The sequence below is a fragment of the Salvelinus sp. IW2-2015 genome, linkage group LG31, assembly GCF_002910315.2.
Source record: "Salvelinus sp. IW2-2015 linkage group LG31, ASM291031v2, whole genome shotgun sequence".
Lineage (NCBI taxonomy): Eukaryota > Metazoa > Chordata > Actinopteri > Salmoniformes > Salmonidae > Salvelinus > Salvelinus sp. IW2-2015.
In genome coordinates this window covers 20,748,586-20,769,334 of record NC_036870.1, presented here as the reverse complement: position 1 = coordinate 20,769,334, position 20,749 = coordinate 20,748,586, and the positions used below count along the sequence as shown (strand labels likewise).

At 44.1% G+C, this 20,749-nt stretch overlaps 1 protein-coding gene across 1 annotated transcript in view; it reads left to right on the top strand.

The window, feature by feature from the left end:
* Positions 1-493: 493 nt before the first annotated feature.
* pdcd6ip (programmed cell death 6 interacting protein) overlaps positions 494-20,749 on the top strand; it is a 41,885-nt gene continuing 21,629 nt past the window's right edge. The window contains 6 exon segments of the mRNA XM_023975748.2: positions 494-782; positions 8,372-8,426; positions 8,595-8,664; positions 19,315-19,442; positions 19,752-19,905; positions 19,999-20,099. Of these exon segments, the coding sequence (XP_023831516.1) occupies positions 577-782; positions 8,372-8,426; positions 8,595-8,664; positions 19,315-19,442; positions 19,752-19,905; positions 19,999-20,099 (714 nt within the window). The 5' untranslated portion in view covers positions 494-576.

Below are 20,749 nucleotides of genomic sequence, written 5' to 3'. Positions count from 1 at the left end.
TTTTTTGGGCAACCTGACCAAATTCACATAGACATGTGAGTTATAGATCTGTCATTCTCATTGAAAGCAAGTCTCAGAAGCAGTAGATATGTGCGCTATTTGTATGCGTCCCTTAAGTGTATTTTTGCTTCTTGTACTTTTGGTTTTGTACACCAGCTTCAAACAGCTGAAAATACAATATTTTTGGCTATTGAAAATATATTTCACAGCAGTTAAGATCGTACAATGATTCTCTACACTACATAACTGAAATTAGGGAAACTTTTAGAATTTTAGCCACCAAGAAATGGCGGAGCGATTTCTGCATATTGCACCTTTAAATATAAATAATCATAGACATGTCCTGTCTAAATATAGCCCTTAATGTAAGCATCCAATAACATGAAGAAAAAAATACATCGAGATATCAAAAACCTGTCTTGCCCCTGTCCAGCCCTCACTGCGTCTGCGCAGCTCGCTCTATGCGTCAACGTCTTCTGACGTTTGCACCAGAATCCAGGAAGTGAGGAGTCGCTTGTTGTTTTTGCCGATTGATAGTCCTTTCACATTTTATTTGTTACTTTTCGCGGGCCAAAAATGGCGACTTTTATTTCTGTCCCGTTAAAGAAGTCGTCTGAAGTCGAACTAGTTAAACCGCTCTCGAAATTCGTTACGGCGACATACCCAACGGGCGAGGATCAAGCTGAGTATATCCGATCCGTGGAGGAGTTGAACAAGCTGCGCAAGAGTGCTCTGGGGAGGCCGCTCGACAAACACGAAAGCTCGCTGGAAATCCTCCTGAGGTTTGAAATACTGCCGCACTGACGTAACTAGCTAACTCCAGCTAGCCACCTAACAGTTAACTAGCTATTTCACCTGTTTGGAAATGGCTAGGCTGCTAGTTAACTCCATTGCCGCACCCTGAAATTCTCGGAAGCAGTTTTGAGTCATGTGTTTAACAATTTATTAGAAGTTAACGCATTGACAATCAATGTCCATGTGATGCTTACTGTAATTTCTCAATAACGATTTTCTACATGTGAAATGAACCTGCTGTCAATTAGTAAAGTAACTAGCTAGCTTGTTTAGCTAGCCAGTTAACTAACTTTTGTTAGCCAATTCCAATAAACATCAGCATAAAACAGTGACAATTAAGTAATGGCTATTTCCTTGCCAGAAGTTACCGACCCTACAGTTACGCTTGTTTACAGTGGTATGCACTGTGGTCAGAACGCAATCATGGTTATATTAAGACACCATAAAGCCTGCACAGATATGGGGATGGGATATACCACTGTACTCCAAAATGTACCTTTATCCACACTGCTCCATTGAGAAGATTGAAAAATGCCCTTTAGTCCTCATGCTGACTAGCAGTAGCCACCGCAGTCATTTTGCTAACTAGCCTGAGGATGGAAAGGGAAGTTTTATGGGAAACAAGCAGTATTTCAATCTTCTCGATTGAGCAGTGTGGATAAAGGTAAAATGTGGATTACAGTGGCATATCCTATCCCTGCATTGAGGTACTTTTTCTGACCCTTATCTTGCGCCTGCTCCACAGTGTCTTAATGTAACCATAGTTGCGTTCAGACTACAGTGCAGATGTGTAAACAAGCGTAATGGTAGGGTATGTATCTTCTGACAGGGGTATTTCCTAGCTGGCATCCTCATGAGTCAGTTTGACCAGCCCAATATCAAATTTGAATGTGTCATTGTCAAATTTTCTAGCGTCATCAAAATCTCCATGTTTCTAGCTAGTGTTTATTGATATGTTATTACAACATTATACAAGTAATGTTAGTTTCAGGAGGGTTATGTGGGGGTCGTTTCAGAATGGCTAACATTACCTCCTGTGCTATAAAGACTCAGACCTCTTGGAAGGTCCCTCACTATCGCTTCTTGATAGATACTCAACTGATCCAAGATCTAGGTGGGAGGATGCAACATACATAACTTTCAGAGTAGAAATAGGCTATGCTATATAATGTACATTTAATATAGTCTGCCTGCCTCGGAGGCATTATTCAGCTAAATCCGAGCCATCTCATCTAAAAAGAATACCCACACTGGTAGATGGTAGGAATGTTTTGCATAGAGTTCCATGGAGGAAACTGGACTGTTATTTGGTTAACAAACCTCCGCTACCCAACCAAAGAAGTGTCTCCAGTCCTGTGTGCTATCACCACACGTATCTTGGAGTGGTGACCTATTGACTTTTCTGATTTTCTATCCTCAGTTTCTCCAGCCAGTCATCTATTCTATACAGTAGGCTACTAGTGATATGAGCAGGATTTAGACTTTGCTCCCCTGTATAGAATCAATTGACTAATAGTTTACCATCGTATTGTCCACAGAGCATTATTTAATACTAGTGCATTACAATAGTTACAATAGAGCCTTGGCATCTCTGTTTGCTCTAAGGAGTGTTTGTTGGAGGAACTTATTCAATGTTAGTATAGGCTTCCTAACTACAAGGTGGGATAGGGACATGCTATTGCTGGCCTACAGTATGTTAACTTTCTGGCTACGCTTTGCTATACAGAGTGGGTAGATGCCTAGGAGGTGAATCTTAGCATTGTAGCCTCTTAGCTCTCAGCTCATGTACAGAGCGAGCCATGTGCCAGGTAGCTATGGCAACAGGCCTTGTATTCCATATCCCTTTCACAGCCCTGCAGACAGACTGCCATTGTGTCAGCAGCAGTAGACTAGTCACCAGCAGACCTGGCTAGGACAGAACTCTAAACGGTAAAAAATTATATTTTCCATCAAATACTTGAGGTGCGCACCTTCCACTTGAACTACCCCGGTGTAATGGATCCAATGGAAATGTACCCAAAAATGCAAATTCTGTATGTACTTTGGTCCCATAGCATGACCAGGTAGTCACAACCTTGCTAATCTTAGTGTAACCATGGTAATCATTGTTTGTACCTAAAACTCTTCAGTGCACCCACCTAGCGACCGCTCTTCTCCTCCCTCTCCCTTCCTCCCTACTCTTCTACCTTCCCTCTCTCCTTATTTTCCCATTCTCACACTGCACTTCTGTAAGTACCCCTCATTCCATCCTTCCTTACAATTCCTTCATTCCCTCTCTCTGACCTGAGAGTCAACTATAGTACCAGGGTTGTTCCTCCAATTAGGTGCCTTTTGTCCGAGACGATACCAGTATCGCAATTAGGGATGCACGATATATTGGTGAACATATCGGAATCGGCTGATATTAGCTAAAAATGTCAACATCGGTATCGGCCGATGTCTAGTTAAACGCCGATGTGCAAAACCATGTCACAGCTGACGTGCATACCTATATAACGAAGGTACATGACGTAATGACGCCACGTAAAATTTTGCGCAACACAGCATTCCTAAACTAGCCCACAATGTCTGCTGTGTGGCTCGAGCAGTCAACAAGTCAAAATTTCAGCCAAACAACTCAAAGGCGAAATCCATTAAAGCCAAGATAATGGAATTAATTTCCCTTGATAATCAAACGTTCTCTGTCGTGGGTGATGTTGGCTTTCGCCAACTGGTCGAGCACCGGTTAACAATACCAAGTGCGCTATTTTTCCGATGTTGCCCTACCGGAGTTACACAGTAATAGCGTCACTGCTATGAGCTTCACGACATATACTATGGAACACCGTTTGAGTCTTTACGTGTCAAAAAAGATACAGTAGCACTGTTAAAGCTGCACAAAAAAGTCAACAAACAAGCAAACACCGGCCACGAGCAATGTGTTTACAATGCCGCTTTGGTAATAAAGCATCATTTGTTCGACCGCAACTTCTGGGGTAGCTAGCTTTAGCTTTGTATCTAGCTAGCACCAATACAACCAGCCTGAAATCAATGACCAGTAGGAACTGCAGTCATTTTCATTATTCTTAGCAATGATTTAGGAATCCTTGTAAGTAAGTATTAGCTAGGTTGCCAATTGTTGTTCGCCTATTGAAATTTAACTTCAGTTCATGAAAATAAATAGCTAGCCAGCTACTTAACCCTGTTGTCCAAAGCTAATGTTATAAGCAGGCAGCTAGCTTCATCTGGCTAGTGAGGCTCGACCGGACTGGGTTATGTGAAGCTAGCCACAATAAGTATTAGGCACAATAGTGGAATTTGCGGTTTGCCTTCAAAATAAAAAAAACACCATTAATCAAATAAGAACTTTCTTATAAATTAGGGTTATTTTAGATGATGACACCTAGCTATATAGTTAGCTAGCATAATTCTACTAGCTAGCTAACTATAGCTACTGAAACAGATTATGTTGTGTTATTTGACACGTCAAATAGTGTTAAACAGTATATTTTTTGATACGCAAAGACCCAAACGGCATTCCATAAAAATCCTGGTTGAGAATGAAACGACTGAACAAATGAACAACGAAAGCACAGCAAGTAAGTGAAAGAAATAGATTTTGATTATGTTTTACTGGTAATGGGGACATACATAAATGCCAACAAAATAACTTTTTGGTCAGTCTGTGTCTGTGTGTGTAACCTTTATGTAACTAGTCAAGTCAGTTAAGAACAAATTCTTATTTACAATGACGGCCCGGACGACGCTGGACCAAGTGTGCACCGCCCTATGGGACTCCTAATCACGGACTCCCATTCATGTGATCCAGCCTGGATTCAAACCAGGGACTGTAGTGACGCCTCTTGCATTGAGATGCAATGCCTTAGACCGCTGCGTCCGTGTGTGTGTTAACTATTTAACTGTACCAGAATGTTCAAAAGGCCGCTCACATTTAAAATATCGGTTACCTGTATCGTTTTTTGGGGGCAAGGAAAATATTGGATATCGGCCAAAAATGTCATCGGTGCATCACTAATTGCAATACTCGTTAGTGTCGCGGCAAGGAAACAAAACACGAAGTGGATTTATCTTCTTTATGGGGAAAAACGCCCTAATGTTGGAAACAAACAACATTATGTTGTCATCCAGAGTCACATGTATTTATTTTCCATACTATAGCACACAATACTTTACTTACAGATGTTTTTTTAAAGGACCAAAGAGTTTGGACTGGTTCGTGTTTACATTTTTGCCATAGAAAAAATATTGTGATACTGGCATCGTCACAACCCTACAATGAAATAGGCAGGCTAGATTTTTTTTAAATTATTTCTATCTATGGGTAACGGGTTGACGTGTTATGCTCGACCTGCTCAGTTTTTCACCACAAAACACCAGAAAATGGCCAAAAGGAGTAGAACGAGCTCACCTGCTTTAACACTATGATTTGACTATTAGATGGTCAATGTTTGTTTATATATACATATATATATTTATTTTTTTCAGGAATAGTTTCACCATATTAAAACGAGAGTTACGTTCATGTAACAGGGTTGACCTTAAAATGAGGAACATGTTTATTTTACCTTAGAATGAATCACATTATTATTTATTTAATCTTCAGAATAATTAGGGCTTTACAATGATGGTGTAAACTTGGAGACATTTTGGGGTTAACTGGTTAAAATCTTCCTAGAAGTAACAGAGGATGCTTTATTCATATAAAAAAATCGGATTTATTGAATTTTCCATGTTGACCAAATTGAATGAAACTTAATTTAATATAAAAGGCTTTTCAAATATTTGTGCAAAATTTCTACTTAAAATATCAAAAGGAGGTAAAAGGCACTAATATCGTGGAACGACCCACCGGGAATACCAACAGTAGTAAAAAGGGGATTCTCTCAGTCACAAGATTCTCTCTCTGTCTTGTCATTCCAGGAGAATGGAATATTCCATATCACAGAAGCATATAACTGAAGCATATTACCACAAGTGATAGTCACTCCACTCTCTGACTCACTGTCATATCTCTGAGCCAGTGCAGCTTTCCCAACACACTGTTGTTGGTAGGCCTGGGGGGTATACTGTATAACAGGGTATTTGGAACTACCACGGGATGTTTTTTTAATAGTCTATACTGTTGAAACTATTTCATTTGGGGTTTTAAATTATTTAGTTTTTTACACATTTGAATATTTGTAGCTACTTTTTAAGTCAATTCCTGCACTCAACTTGTGCAATACATTAGAAGATAAAGAAGATTGCGTTCTTTATTTCACCTGTCACAATTTTTCATTATGAAGCTTAACAGTAGTCCCCTGTTACGTGGTGTTTGTTTACAAGCACACAAGGACGAAAGACTGGAGCCTTGTGAGTCACTCACAGCATGTGCCAGGTGGTCTAGTTACAGTATAGAGTTCACAACTAAATGTTTTCCAACTTATATCTATTAACTGTCTAAAATTTACTAAATGGTTTGCAGTTGTGTATTTGGTTTGTTCATTTAGTAGCTATCTAGCTAAGTGGTTAAATTATTCCAAAATCAAGCTCCGCTTGGAAATAGTAGAGAATCCCCTCCTGAATCAAGAGCCTTGCTGTCTAATACAGTGCATTCGGAAAGTATTCAGACCCCTTCACTCTTTCCACATTTTATTACGTTACACACTTATTATAAAGTGTAATAAAAAAAAATCCGTATTAATCTACACACACTGCCACATAATGACAAAGCGAAGAAACGTTTTTTTAGACATTTTTGCAAATGTATAATTAAATCAAGTATTCAGTAATCAGACTCTTTGCCAGGTCGCAGTTGTAAATGAGAACTTGTTCTCAGCTAGCCTACCTGGTTAAAGAAAGGTGAAATAAAAAAATAAATATGAGACTCGAAATTGAGTTCAGGTGCATCCTGTTTCCATTGATCATCCTTCAGATGTTTCTACAACTTGATTGGAGTCCACCTGTAGTAAATTCAATTGATTGGACGTGATTTGGAAAGGCGCACACCTGTCAATATAAGATCCCACAGTTCACAGTGCATGTCAGAGCAAAAACCAAGCCATGAGGTTGAAGGAATTGTCCATAGAGCTCCGAGACAGGGTTGTGTCAAGGCACAGATCTGGGGAAGGGTACCAAAAAACATCTGCAGCATTGACGGTCCCCAAGAACACAGTGGCCTCCATCATTCTTAAATGGAAGAAGTTTGGAACCACCAAGACTCTTCCTAGAGCTAGCTGCCCGGCCAAACCGAGCAATCTGGGGAAAAAGGGCCTTGGTCATGGAGGTGACCAAGAACCCGATGATCACTCTCCACAAAGTTCCTCTGTGGAGATGGGAGAACCTTCCAGAAGGACAACCATCTCTGCAGCGCTTCACCAATCAGGCCTTTATGGTAGAGTGGCCAGACAGAAGCCACTCCTCAGAGCGTCTGCTAAATGACTAAAATGTAAATGTAAATGTAAAAGGCACATGACAGCCCGCTTGGAGTTTGTCAAAAGGCACCTAAAGACTCTCAGACCATGAGAAACAAGATTCTCTGGTATGATGAAACCAAGATTGAACTCTTTGGCCTGAATGCCAAATGTCACGTCTGGAGGAAACCTGGCACCATCCCTACGGTGAAGCATGGTGGTGGCAGCATCATGCTGTGGGGATGTTTTTCAGCGGCAGGGACTAGGACACTAGTCAGTATCGAGGGAAAGATGAACGGCGCAAAGTACAGAGAGATCCTTGATAACCTGCTCAGGACCTCAGACTGGGACGAAGGTTCACCTTCCAACAGGACAACGACCCTAAGCACACAGCCAAACAACGTAGGAGTGGCTTCAGGGTAAGTCTCTGAATGCCTTGAATGGCCTGGCCAGAGCCCGGACTTGAACCCGATCAAACATCTCTGGAGAGACCTGAAAATAGCTGTGCAGCGACGCTCCCCATCCAACTTTGCAGATCGTCTCAAGCTCTGTCGAGAAGAATGGGAGAAACTTCCCAAATACAGGTGTGCCGAGCTTGTAGCGTCATACCCAAGAAGACTAGAGGCTGCCAAAGGTTCTTACTGAGTATAAATAAAACAATCCTGAAATATCACATTTACATAAGCATTCAGCAGATAGCCTAGTGGTTAGAGGCAGATAGCCTAGTGGTTAGAGGCAGGTAGCCTAGTGGTTAGAGGCAGGTAGCCTAGTGGTTAGAGGCAGGTAGCCTAGTGGTTAGAGGCAGGTAGTCCTAGTGTTAGAGGCAGGTAGCCTAGTGGTTAGAGGCAGGTAGCCTAGTGGTTAGAGGCAGGTAGCCTAGTGGTTAGAGGCAGGTAGCCTAGTGGTTAGAGCGTTGGACTAGTAACCGGAAGTTTCCTAGATGGAATCCCTGAGCTGACAAGGTAAAAATCTGTCGTTCTGCCCCTGAATAAGGCAGTTAACCCACTGTTCCTAGGCCATCCATTGTAAATAATAATTTGTTCTTAACTGACTTGCCTAGGTAAATAAAGGTTAAATACAAAATTCCAGAGTATCCTGGAATGGCACAAGGCAGATATGAGAATCTGGATTCCGCACAAGCGTAGTTAGTCAATAACAGTCAATAACATCTCTTTTTTCTGTAGGTATTATGATCAGCTGTGTGCCGTGGAGCCCAAGTTTCCCTTCTCTGAAAACCAGGTACATATAACCTCTCATCCACTCAATACAGAATACACACTGTTGCTGAAAACAATAGAATACAGTATGTGTCTGCGTGGTACAGAGAATCATGTCACACATGAAACGCTAATAAAAAATTAGGTTTGTTTGATAATGTTGCTAATCTCTCTTTCTGTGTTCCTGCAGCTGTGTCTAACCTTCACATGGAAAGATGCCTTTGATAAGGGCTCACTGTTCGGGGGCTCAGTCAAACTAGGTACGCTACACACACACATACGTGGCCTGCGGGCATGGTTGTTCCAGTAGGTGTAGGAGGCAGTAATATTGTATGATGTGTGTTCGCTCCTTGTCTTTTTCAACATATCAAGGTTTCCGTTACCCGGCTTTTGGCCGATCAAATAAATTAAAAGACGGTAAATTAAATCGTAGCCGGCCAAATTGTCCAGGGCTGCCTATCATAAACCCAGATTTCACGCTTCAGCACCATTCTCTCACTCATTACACTCTGCCTTACATGCATGCACCTGCTGCTGAAGAGAGAGGGGCTTTTGCCTGGGCTACTGTTAATTGCGAAGATGGAGACCTTTTTCATTTAAGTAAAATGAAAGTTAGAGAGTATGCCTACAAGGGGAATGTCCTCCGTATGGACAAGTTTTAATATTGTAGGTGACAAAGACGAGAGAAACGTTTGGTGTGGCTACTGTGCAACTCCCTCATTGTTATTATTTTAGGCCTATTTAGTCATCTAAACCAGTTCTTTAAATATGCAAAACATGTTTTGTTTCATTCTGTTGAGTCATTTTTGTTGGCTAAATTCAGTTTGATTTGTCTTTTTTATTCTATGCTCTGTGTTTAGTTAGGTTATAAGTAGGCCGGTTGTAAAATGAATATTGTTCGCATATTGCTGTCATAGCCTGTTCAAAGCTTCTGTTTAAAAAGTGGTTTGTTTAATTCTGTTGAGCCATTTTCTTTAGCTAAATTAAGTTCCAACTGTAATGTTGTGTTTGCTGCAATATAATATCCTGCTTGTATTTTCCCTATAAACAATGGCTAGACTTAATTACTTTTGGTCTGGCTATTATACTGCCGGCCTATGATATGAAGGCAGTGCGTACCGGCAGTCCAACTGACTTGCACTCCTTGAATTTGAGGCGAGGAAGAATGTTTTAGGCCTACCATAGTTACTCCTGTAATCTAACAATAATACTTATCTTTATAAAAAAATATTCTGATAGAAAATGTACGAATTAGCTGTACAGTCGTGGCCAAAAGTTTTGAGAATGACACAAATATTAATTTTCACAAAGTCTGCTGCCTCAGTGTCTTTAGATATTTTTGTCAGATGTTACTATAGAATACTGAAGTATAATTACAAGCATTTCATAAGTGTCAAAGGCTTTTATTGACAATTACATGAAGTTGATGCAAAGAGTCAATATTTGCAGTGTTGACCCTTCTTTTTCAAGACCTCTGCAATCTGCCCTGGAATGCTGGCAATTAACTTCTGGGCCACATCCTGACTGATGGCAGCCCATTCTTGCATAATAAATGCTTGGAGTTTGTCAGAATTTGTGGGTTTTTGTTTGTCCACCCGCCTCTTGAAGATTGACCACAAGTTCTCAATGGGATTAAGGTCTGAGGAGTTTCCTGGCCATGGACTCAAAATATTGATGTTTTGTTCCCCGAGCCACTTAGTTATCACTTTTGCCTTATGGCAAGGTGCTCCATCATGCTGGAAAAGGCATTGTTCGTCACCAAACTGTTCCAGGATGGTTGGGAGAAGTTGCTCTCGGAGGATGTGTTGGTACCATTCTTTATTCATGGCTGTGTTCTTAGGCAACATTCTGAGTGAGCCCACTCCCTTGGCTGAGAAGCAACCCCACACATGAATGGTCTCAGGATGCTTTACTGTTGGCATGACAGCTACTGACGGTAGCGCTCACCTTGTCTTCTCCGGACAAGCTTTTTTCCGGATGCCCCAAACAATCGGAAAGGGGATTCATCAGAGAAAATTACTTTACCCCAGTCCTCAGCAGTCCAATTCCTGTACCTTTTGCAGAGTATCAGTCTGTCCCTGATGTTTTTCCTGGAAAGAAGTGGCTTCTTTGCTGCCCTTCTTGACACGAGGTCATCCTCCAAAAGTCTTCGCCGCACTGTGCGTGCATATGCACTCACACCTGCCTGCTGCCATTCCTGAGCAAGCTCTGTACTGGTGGTGCCCTGATCCCGCAGCTGAATCAACTTTAGGAGACGGTCCTGGCGTTTGCTGGACTTTCTTGGGCGCCCTGAAGCCTTCTTCACAACAATTGAACCGCTCTCCTTGAAGTTCTTGATGATCCGATAGATGGTTGATTTAGGTGCAATCTTACTGGCAGCACATATCCTTGCCTGTGAAGCACTTTTTGTGCAAGCAATGATGACCTCCTCCCTCTCTGCTGATGACTTCGTCAACCATTTTGAAAAGAAGGTCGACGACATCCGATCCTCGTTTGCTAAGTCAAACGACACCGCTGGTTCTGCTCACACTGCCCTACCCTGTGCTTTGACCTCTTCTCCCTCCTCTCAGATGAAATCTCGCGTCTTGTGACGGCCGGCCGCCCAACAACCTGCCCGCTTGACCCTATCCCTCCTCTCTTCTCCAGACCATTTCCGGAGACCTTCTCCCTTACCTCACCTCGCTCATCAACTCATCCTTGACCCGTGGCTACGTCCCTTCCGTCTTCAAGAGAGCGAGAGTTGCACCCCTTCTGAAAAAACCTACACTCGATTCTCCGATGTCAACAACTACAGACCAGTATCCCTTCTTTCTTTTCTCTCCAAAACTCTTGAACGTGCCGTCCTTGGCCAGCTCTGCTGCTATCTCTCTCAGAATGACCTTCTTGATCCAAATCAGTCAGGTTTCAAGACTAGTCATTCAACTGAGACTGCTCTTCTCTGTGTCACGGGCGCTCCGCACTGCTTAAGCTAACTCTCTCTCCTCTGCTCTCGTCCTTCTAGACCTATCGGCTGCCTTTGATACTGTGAACCATCAGATCCTCCTCTCCACCCTCTCCGAGCTGGGCATCCCGGCGCGCGCCACGCTTGGATTGCGTCCTACCTGACAGGTCGCTCCTACCAGGTGGCGTGGCGAGAATCTGTCTCCGCACCACGTGCTCTCACCACTGGTGTCCCCCAGGGCTCTGTTCTAGGCCCTCTCCTATTCTCGCTATACACCAAGTCACTTGGCTCTGTCATATCCTCACATGGTCTCTCCTATCATTGCTATGCAGACGACACACAATTAATCTTCTCCTTTCCCCCCTCTGATAACCAGGTGGTGAATCGCATCTCTGCATGTCTTGGCAGACATATCAGTGTGGATGACGGATCACCACCTCAAGCTGAACCTCGGCAAGACGAGCTGCTCTTCCTCCCGGGGAAGGACTGCCCGTTCCATGATCTCGCCATCACGGTTGACAACTCCATTGTGTCCTCCTCCAGAGTGCTAAGAACCTTGGCGTGATCCTGGACAACACCCTGTCGTCTCAACTAACATCAAGGCGGTGACCCGTTCCTGTAGGTTCATGCTCTACAACATTCGCAGAGTACGACCCGCCTCACGCAGGAAGCGGCGCAGGTCCTAATCCAGGCACTTGTCATCTCCCGTCTGGATTACTGCAACTCGCTGTTGCGTGGGCTCCCTGCCTTGCCATTAAACCCCTACAACTCATCCAGAACGCCGCAGCCCGGCTGGTGTTCAACTTTCCCAATTCTCTCACGTCACCCCGCTCCTCCGCTCTCTCCACTGGCTTCCAGTTGAAGCTCGATCCGCTACAAAACCATGGTGCTTGCCTACGGAGCTGTGAGGGGAACGGCACCTCCGTACCTTCAGGCTCTGATCAGGCCCTACACCCAAACAAGGGCACTGCGTTCATCCACCTCTGGCCTGCTCGCCTCCCTACCTCTGAGGAAGTACAGTTCCCGCTCAGCCCAGTCAAAAACTGTTCGCTGCTCTGGCACCCCAATGGGGAACAAACTCCCTCACGACGCCAGGTCAGGCGCGAGTCACATCACCACCTTCCGAGACACCTGAAACCCCACCTCTTTAAGGAATACCTAGGATAGGATAAAGTAATCCTTATAACCCCCCCCCCCCTTAAAAGGATGTAGATGCACTATTGTAAAGTGGTTGTTCCACTGATATCATAAGGTGAATGCACCAATTTGTAAGTCGCTCTGGATAAGAGCGTCGCTAAATGACTTAAATGTAAATGTATGACGGCACGTGTTTCCTTGCAGGTAACTATAGTTGACAGAGGAAGAACAATATTCCAAGCACCACCCTCATTTTGAAGCTTCCAGTCTGTTATTCAAACTCAATCAGCATGACAGAGTGATCTCTAGCCTTGTCCTCGTCAACACTCACACCTGTGTTAACAAGAGAATCACTGACATGATGTCAGCTGGCCTTTTGTGGCAGAGCTGAATTGCAGTGGAAATGTTTTGGGGGGGATTCAGTTCATTTGCAGGCAAAGAGGGACTTTGCAATTCATCTGATCACTCTTCATAACATTCTGGAGTATATGCAAATTGCCATCATACAAACTGAGGCAGCAGACTTTGTAAAAATTTATATTTGTGTGATTCTCAAAACATTTGGCCACAACTGTATATATCTGTAGGCTACTGCGTCTGCTATATCTGACAAGGATAAAGAAATGCATGTCCTGTCATATCATTCCGCCAGCATATCTCCATCTCTCTCTCTCTCTGGGGCTAGGCCTAAGCTTTTCTTTCTTTTATATTTATGGTGCCGGTTGAGATGGCAGCCATTTTATGGGCTCCTAACCAATTGTGCTATCGTGTGTGTTTTCACGTTATTTGTTACTTATTTTGTACATAATGTTTCTGCCACCGTCTCTTATGACCAAAAAAAGCTTCTGGATATCAAGACAGCGAATATTCACCTCGTACTGGACGAAGATTTTTCTTTAACGTGTCTACATGCGAAGGATTTACTTCAGACACCAGACAAGGCTCAAATTCCCGTCATTCGCATGAAGAAGAGACAGAGATTTCGAGGACGTAGGTCGGTGTGCCTTGTAAGGATCCGACGGCGAGTGTGTAGTCCCCCTCTACCATCAGTCCTATTAGCCAACGTTGGATAATAAACTGGATGAGCTCCGATCAAGACTGTCCTACCAACGGGTCATTAACTGTAATATCTTATGTTTCACTGAGTCGTGGCTGAAAGAAGGACATGCATAACATACAGCTGGCTGAGTTTTCCGTGTATCGGCAAGACGGAACATCTGCCTCCGGTAAGACAAGGGGTGGCAGTCTGTGTCTATTTGTAAATAACTGCTGGTGCACTAAATTAATATTAAGGAAGTCTTAAGGTTTTGCTCACTTGAGGTAGAGTATCTCATGATAAGCTGTAGACCACACTATTTACCAAGAGAGTTTTCATCTATATTTTTCGTAGCTGTCAATTTACCACCACAAACCAATGCTGGCACTAAAACGGTCCATCTCTAAAATCCTCAAACTTCATTGCGGTGGTGATTGTTTTGGCTTTCAGTCGGATCTGCACAGTTGAAACACCTCGGCCGTCTGCTCTCTGTGTGTTGACCCAGTCTTCAAGCTCATTTTCTAGTTCGGGCCATCTGCTTTTCTTCCCTCTGAAAGCTTTTGTTGTCTTTCTGCACTGGGTCAGTTCCTCACGCTGCTGTTTCCAACGTCTTATCATCGACTCATTAAGGCCAAGCTCCCGTGCAGCAGCTCTATTTCCTTTTCCAACAGCCAGATCGATCGCCTTCAACTTGAAAGCTGCATCATATGCATTTCTCCGTGTCTTTGCCATGATGAGGGTGACAAAATGACTACCGTAATCAGAATGATGGGAAGTTTGAGCGCGCTCGATTTACGTCACAGTATGTGACGGTGCTCAGTTTTTTGGCGGCATGAATTTGTGAAAGCGGGAAAAATTCATAAATTAGCCGCGTCATTGTATAAGCCGCGAGGTTCAAAGCGTGGGGAAAAGTAGCGGCTTATAGTCCGGAAATTACGGTAGTAACCAAAAAACTGTTAAACAAAGTAGCCTGCCTTAGCCTTGATGACAGATTTGCACACGCTTGGCATTCTCTCAACCAGCTTCACCTGGAATGCTTTTCCAACAGTCTTGAAGGAGTTCCCACATGCTGAGCACTTGTTGGCTGCTTTTCCTTCACTCTGTGGTCCAACTCATTCCAAACCATCTCAATTGGGTTGAGGTCCGGTGAATTGTGGAGGCCAGGTCATCTGATGCAACAGTCCATCACTCTCCTTCTTGGTCAAATAGCCCTTACTCAGCCTGGAGGTCAAATCAAATCAAGTTTATTTTATATAGCCCTTCGTACATCAGCTAATATCTTCAAGTGCTGTACAGAAACCCAGCCTAAAACCCCAAACAGCAAGCAATGCAGGTGTAGAAGCACGGTGGCTAGGAAAAACTCCCTAGAAAGGCAAAAAACCTAGGAAGAAACCTAGAGAGGAACCAGGCTATGAGGGGTGGCCAGTCCTCTTCTGGCTGTGCCGGGTGGAGATTATAACAAGAACTATGCCAAGATGTTCAAAATGTTCATAAGTGACAAGCATGGTCAAATAATAATCATGAATAATTTTCAGTTGGCTTTTCATAGCCGATCATTAAGAGTTGAAAATAGCAGGTCTGGGACAGGTGGCGGTTCATAACCGCAGGCAGAACAGTTGAAAACTGGAATAGCAGCAAGGCCAGGTGGACTGGGGACAGCAAGGAGTCATCATGCCGGTAGTCCTGACGTATGGTCCTAGGGCTCAGGTCCTCCGAGAGAGAGAAAGAAAGAGAGAATTAGAGAGAGCCAAGATTTTCAAATTGTTCATAAATGACAAGCATGGTCAAATAATAATCAGGAATAAATATCAGTTGGCTTTTCATAGCCGATCATTAAGAGTTGAAAACAGCAGGTCTGGGACAGGTAGGGGTTCCATAACCGCAGGCAGAACAGCTGAAACTGGAATAGCAGCAAGGCCAGGCGGACTGGGGACAGCAAGGAGTCATCATGCCCGGTTTGCCGTGACGTATGGTCCTAGGGCTCAGGTTCTCCGAGAGAGAGAGAGAAAGAAAGAGAGAACGAGAGAATTAGAGAGAGCATACTTAAATTCACACAGGACAACTGGATAAGATAGGAGAAGTACTCCAGGTATAACCAACTGACCCTAGCCCCCGACACAAACTACTGCAGCATAAATACTGGAGGCTGAGACAGGAGGGGTCAGGAGACACTGTGGCCCCATCAGAAGAAACCCCCGGACAGGGCCAAACAGGAAGGATATAACCCCACCACTTTGCCAAAGCACAGCCCCCACACCACTAGAGGGATATCTTCAACCACCAACTTACAATCCTGAGACAAGGCCGAGTATAGCCCCCAAAGATCTCCACCACAGCACAAAACAAGGGGGGGGGCGCCAACCCAGACAGGAAGATCACGTCAGTAACTCAACCCACTCAAGTGACGCACCCCTCCCAGGGACGGCATGAAAGAGCACCAGTAAGCCAGTGACTCAGCCCCTGTAATAGGGTTAGAGGCAGAGAATCCCAGTGGAGAGAGGGGAACCGGCCAGGCAGAGACAGCAAGGGCGGTTCGTTGCTGTCTCTGCCTGACCCAACAGGTGTGTTGGGTCATTGTCCTGTTAGGAAAACAAATGATAGTCCCACTAAGTTGCAAACCAGATGGGATGGCGTGTCACTGCAGAATGTTGTGGTAGCTATGCTGGTTATTCTTATTCTCCTTGAATTCTAAATATATCACAGACCGTGTCACCAGCAAAGCACCATCACACCACCTCCTCCATACTTCAGTGGGAACTACACATGCAGAGATCATCCGTTCACCTACTCTGCGTCTCACAAAGACACAGCAGTTGGAATCTCAAATTTGGGCTCATCAGACCAAAGGACAGATTTCCACCGGTCTAATGTCCATTGCTCGTGTTTTTTGGTACAAGCAAGTCTCTTCTTATTGGTGTCCTTTAGTAGTGGTTTCTTTGCAGCAATTCGGCCATGAAGGTCTGATTCATGCAGTCTCCTCTGAACAGTTGATGTTGAGATGTCTGTAACTTGAACTCTGTGAAGCATTTATTTGGGCTGCAATTTCTGAGGTGCAGTGATGAACTTAGTTTTGATGTCTCCACTATTATTATACAATGTTGAAAATAAAGAAAAACCCTTGAATGAGTAGGTGTGTCCAAACTTTTGACTGGTACTGTACATATCCCAACCAGAGGCCATGGTTTACAGGCAACATCCGCACTATTTAAAGGGTAGAGCTGCCGCTTTCAAGGAGTGGGACTCTAACCCGGACATTTATAAGAAAGCCCGCTATGCCCCACCACCAACCATAAAACATGCAAAGCGTCAATACAGGACTAAGATTGAATTGTACTACACTGGCTCCAACGCTTGTCGGATGTGGCAATGCTTGCAAACTATTACGGACTACAAAGGGAAGCACAGCCGCGAGCTGCCCAGTGACACAAGCCTACCAGACGAGCTAAATGACTTCTATGCCCGCTTCAAGGCAAGCAACACTAAAGCATGCATTAGAGCACCAGCGGTTCCGGAAGACTGTGTGGTCACGCGTTCCGTAGCCGATGTAAGACCTTTAAACAGGTCAACATTCACAAGGCTGCAGGGCCAGACGGATTACCAGGAAGTGTACTCCGAGCATGCGCTGACCAACTGGCAAGTGTCTTCACTGACATTTTCAACCTGTCCCTGATGGAGTCTGTAATACCAACATGTTTCAAGCAGATCACCATAGTCCCTGTGCCTAAGAACACCCAGGTAACTTCCCTGAATGACTACAGACCCGTAGCACTCAAGTCTGTAGCCATGAAGTGCTTTGAAAGGCTGGTCACGGCTCACATCAACACCATTATCCCAGAAACCCTAGACCCACTCCAATTTGCATATGGCCCCAACAGATCCACAGATGACGCAATCTCTATTGCGCTCCACACTGCCCTTTCCCACTTGGACAAAAGGAACACCTACGTGAGAATGCTATTCATTGACTACAACTCAGTGTTCAACACCATAGTGCCCTCAAAGCTCATCAATAAGCTAAGGACCCTGGGACTAGACACCTCCCTCTGCAACTGGATCCTGGACTTCCTGACAGGCTGCTCCCAGGTAGTAAGGGTAGGTAACAACACATCTGCCACGCTGATCCTTAACACGGGGGCCCCTCAGGGGTGCGTGCTCAGTCCCCTCCTGTACTCCCTGTTCACCAATGACTGCATGGCCAAGCACGACTCCAACACCATCATTAAGTTTGCTGATGACACAACAGTGGTAGGCCTGATCACCGACAATGATGACACAGCCTATAGGAAGAATGTCAGAGACCTGGCAGTCTGGTGCCAGCATAACAACCTCTCCCTCAATGTGATCAAGAAAAGGAGATGATCATGGTCTACAGGAAAAGGAGCACGCCCATTCTCATCGACGGGACTCTAGTGGAGCAGGTTGAGAGCTTCATGTTCCTTGGTGTCCACATCACCAATGTGGAGAGACGTGAAGAGGGCATGACAATGCCTATTCTCCCTCAGGAAAAGATTTGGCTTGGGTCCTCAGATCCTCAAAAAGTTCTACAGCTGCACCATTGAGAGCATCCTGACTGGTTGCATCACCGCCTGATATGGCAACTGCTCGGTCTCCATCCGCAAGGCACTACAGAGGGTAGTGCGTACGGCCCAGTACATCACTGGGGCCATGCTTCCTGCCATCCATGACCTCTATACCAGGTGGTGTCAGAGGAAGGCCCTAAAATTGTCAGACTCCAGCCACCCTAGTCAATAACTCTTCTCTACTACCGCATGTCAAGCGGTGCAGGAGTGCCAGGTCTAGGTCCAAAAGGCTTCTTAACAGCTTCTACCCCTAAGCCATAAAACTCCTGAACAGCTAATCAAATGGCTACCCGGACTATTTGCATTGACCCCACCCCCATTTTTTACGCTGCTGCTACACTCTGTTTATTATCTATGCATAGTCACTTTACCTCTACCTACATGTACATATTACCTCGACAAACCTTGATTCTATACCAGTACCCCTTTTTATATAGCCTCGCTACTGTTATTTTATTGTTGCTCTTTAAAAAATGTTTAAAAAAACATTTAAAATTTTATTTTTTATTTATATTTCACTTCAGTTTATTTTAGTTAATCATTTCACACTTTTTTTTTAAACTTTTTTTTTTACTGATTGTTAAGGGCTTGTAAGTAAGCATTTCACTGTAAGGTCTATTCAGTGCATGTGACAAATCAAATTTGATTTGATCTTTTTAAATATTAATTTCATACAGTAGATGCCTATAGGCCTATGCATGCAATTCCCTGATGCATTTAGTGATCAAATCTCTGACAGCTGAACCGTAAGGTGGACAATTGATATTTTAGGAAAGTTAAAACCAATAAAACAGACTATAAAGTTCTGCATATGCTAAACATCGAAACACAAGGGATAGTGTTTTTGTAATTTGTTGAAAGGCTGGTTTTAAGGACACGTAAGTGTGGCTCATTTGGCCAATATCCCTTGTTTATTGATTGCGCTGGCTGCGTGGATGGATGCCCTAATGGGTTACTTTCCCAATGCATATGGATGACCAGTACAGTTCTCAAATGTCAGATAAATGTCAAATCTTTCAGGTCACTTGTCCGGTGCCAAATGTTCCTCATGGAAACCCTGCAACATACCTAAATTATTACCTGTCTATGGCATGTGTAGAGCTGGGCTGGCGTGTGCTATCTCACAGTGAGAGGTGAATCTCTGTAACCCTATTGTAACCCCATCAGCCTGGTGTGTGTGTGTGTGTGTGTGTGTGTGTGTGTGTGTGCGTTTTAGCACTGGCCAGTCTGGGCTATGAGAAGACATGTGTGTTGTTCAATGGAGCAGCGTTGGCAAGTCAGATCGCTTCAGAACAAAACCTGGACAGCGATGAAGGACTGAAGGCCGCAGCCAAATACTACCAGGTACTACTACAGTAATGCTACAATACTACCAGGTTCTATAGTAACACTACTATTTATACCACATCTAATTACTACAGTACTACTAATACTACAGCCAAATACTACCAAAATCTATAGTAATACTGATATTACTACCAGGTATTACTACAGTACTGCTAATGATATTACAGCCAATGACTACCTTTTTTATAATAATACTTAAATTCTACATAGTAATAATATAACCAATACCCCCCCCCCCCCCCCCCCCTTGTCTGTCTTTCCAATCTCTCTCTGTCATACACTCTGTCCCTCCTCCACTCCCTCCAGTTGGCGAGTGGAGCATTTGGTCACATTAAAGACACCGTGCTGTCAGCTCTGAACAGAGAACCTACTATGGACATCTCTCCTGAGACTGTAGGAACCCTCAGTCTCATCATGCTGGCTCAGGCACAGGAAGTCTTCTTTCTCAAGGCTACTTCAGGTACACACATACATCACACACACACATGCTATACACACACATTACACGTGTGTGTGCAAAAATCAAGTAACCATGGTATCGTTTGCCCTACAGATAAGATGAAGGACGCCATCATCGCTAAACTGGCCAATCAGGCGGCAGATTTCTACAGCGACGCCTTCAAGCAGTGTCAGTACAAAGAGAACCTGCCCAAGGTGTGTGTGTGTGTGTGTGTGAGGATAACCCTCAGGGTGTGGAACTTTCCCCATTTCTCTCATTTCACTATCTCTGTTCCGATTGGTTGTTTACCATACAGTCTCCATTCTGATTTGTTATCCACTACTTGAGCTGTTTTCTCATTGGTTGTTCTTGTTCACTACTTGGGCTGTATTCTCAGTGGCGCTTTCACCGTCTCACTCCCGTTCTTATTGGTCTCTCACTACCTAATAATGAGCTTCTGAAATTATGTGTTTGAAATCTGACTGACCTGTCTTACTACTAAAAGACGCTCACACACACACACACACACACACACACACACACACACACACACACACACACACACGGTCTGGGGTGGGAATACATGGGCTGGACTTTGCAGACACACACACACTACTTTGTAATAAAGTTTGGGTGAATGTTGCAGAAAGGTTAATCACTTACTCATTGCCTGTCCTGTTCTGTTCTCTCCCGTTATCCTCCGCTCTCTGCATCCCTCGTGGTGGTGTGTGTGCATGTGTTCCTGATTTGGCTTCTGTGACGTGAAACTCGTTCGTGATTTGCTCTTGGCGGTGTTGTTCTTTGGTTTTCCCTTTGTTTGCGTGTATGTGTTTTGGTTTGCCCCGTGCGTGTGCGCACTGCTCTG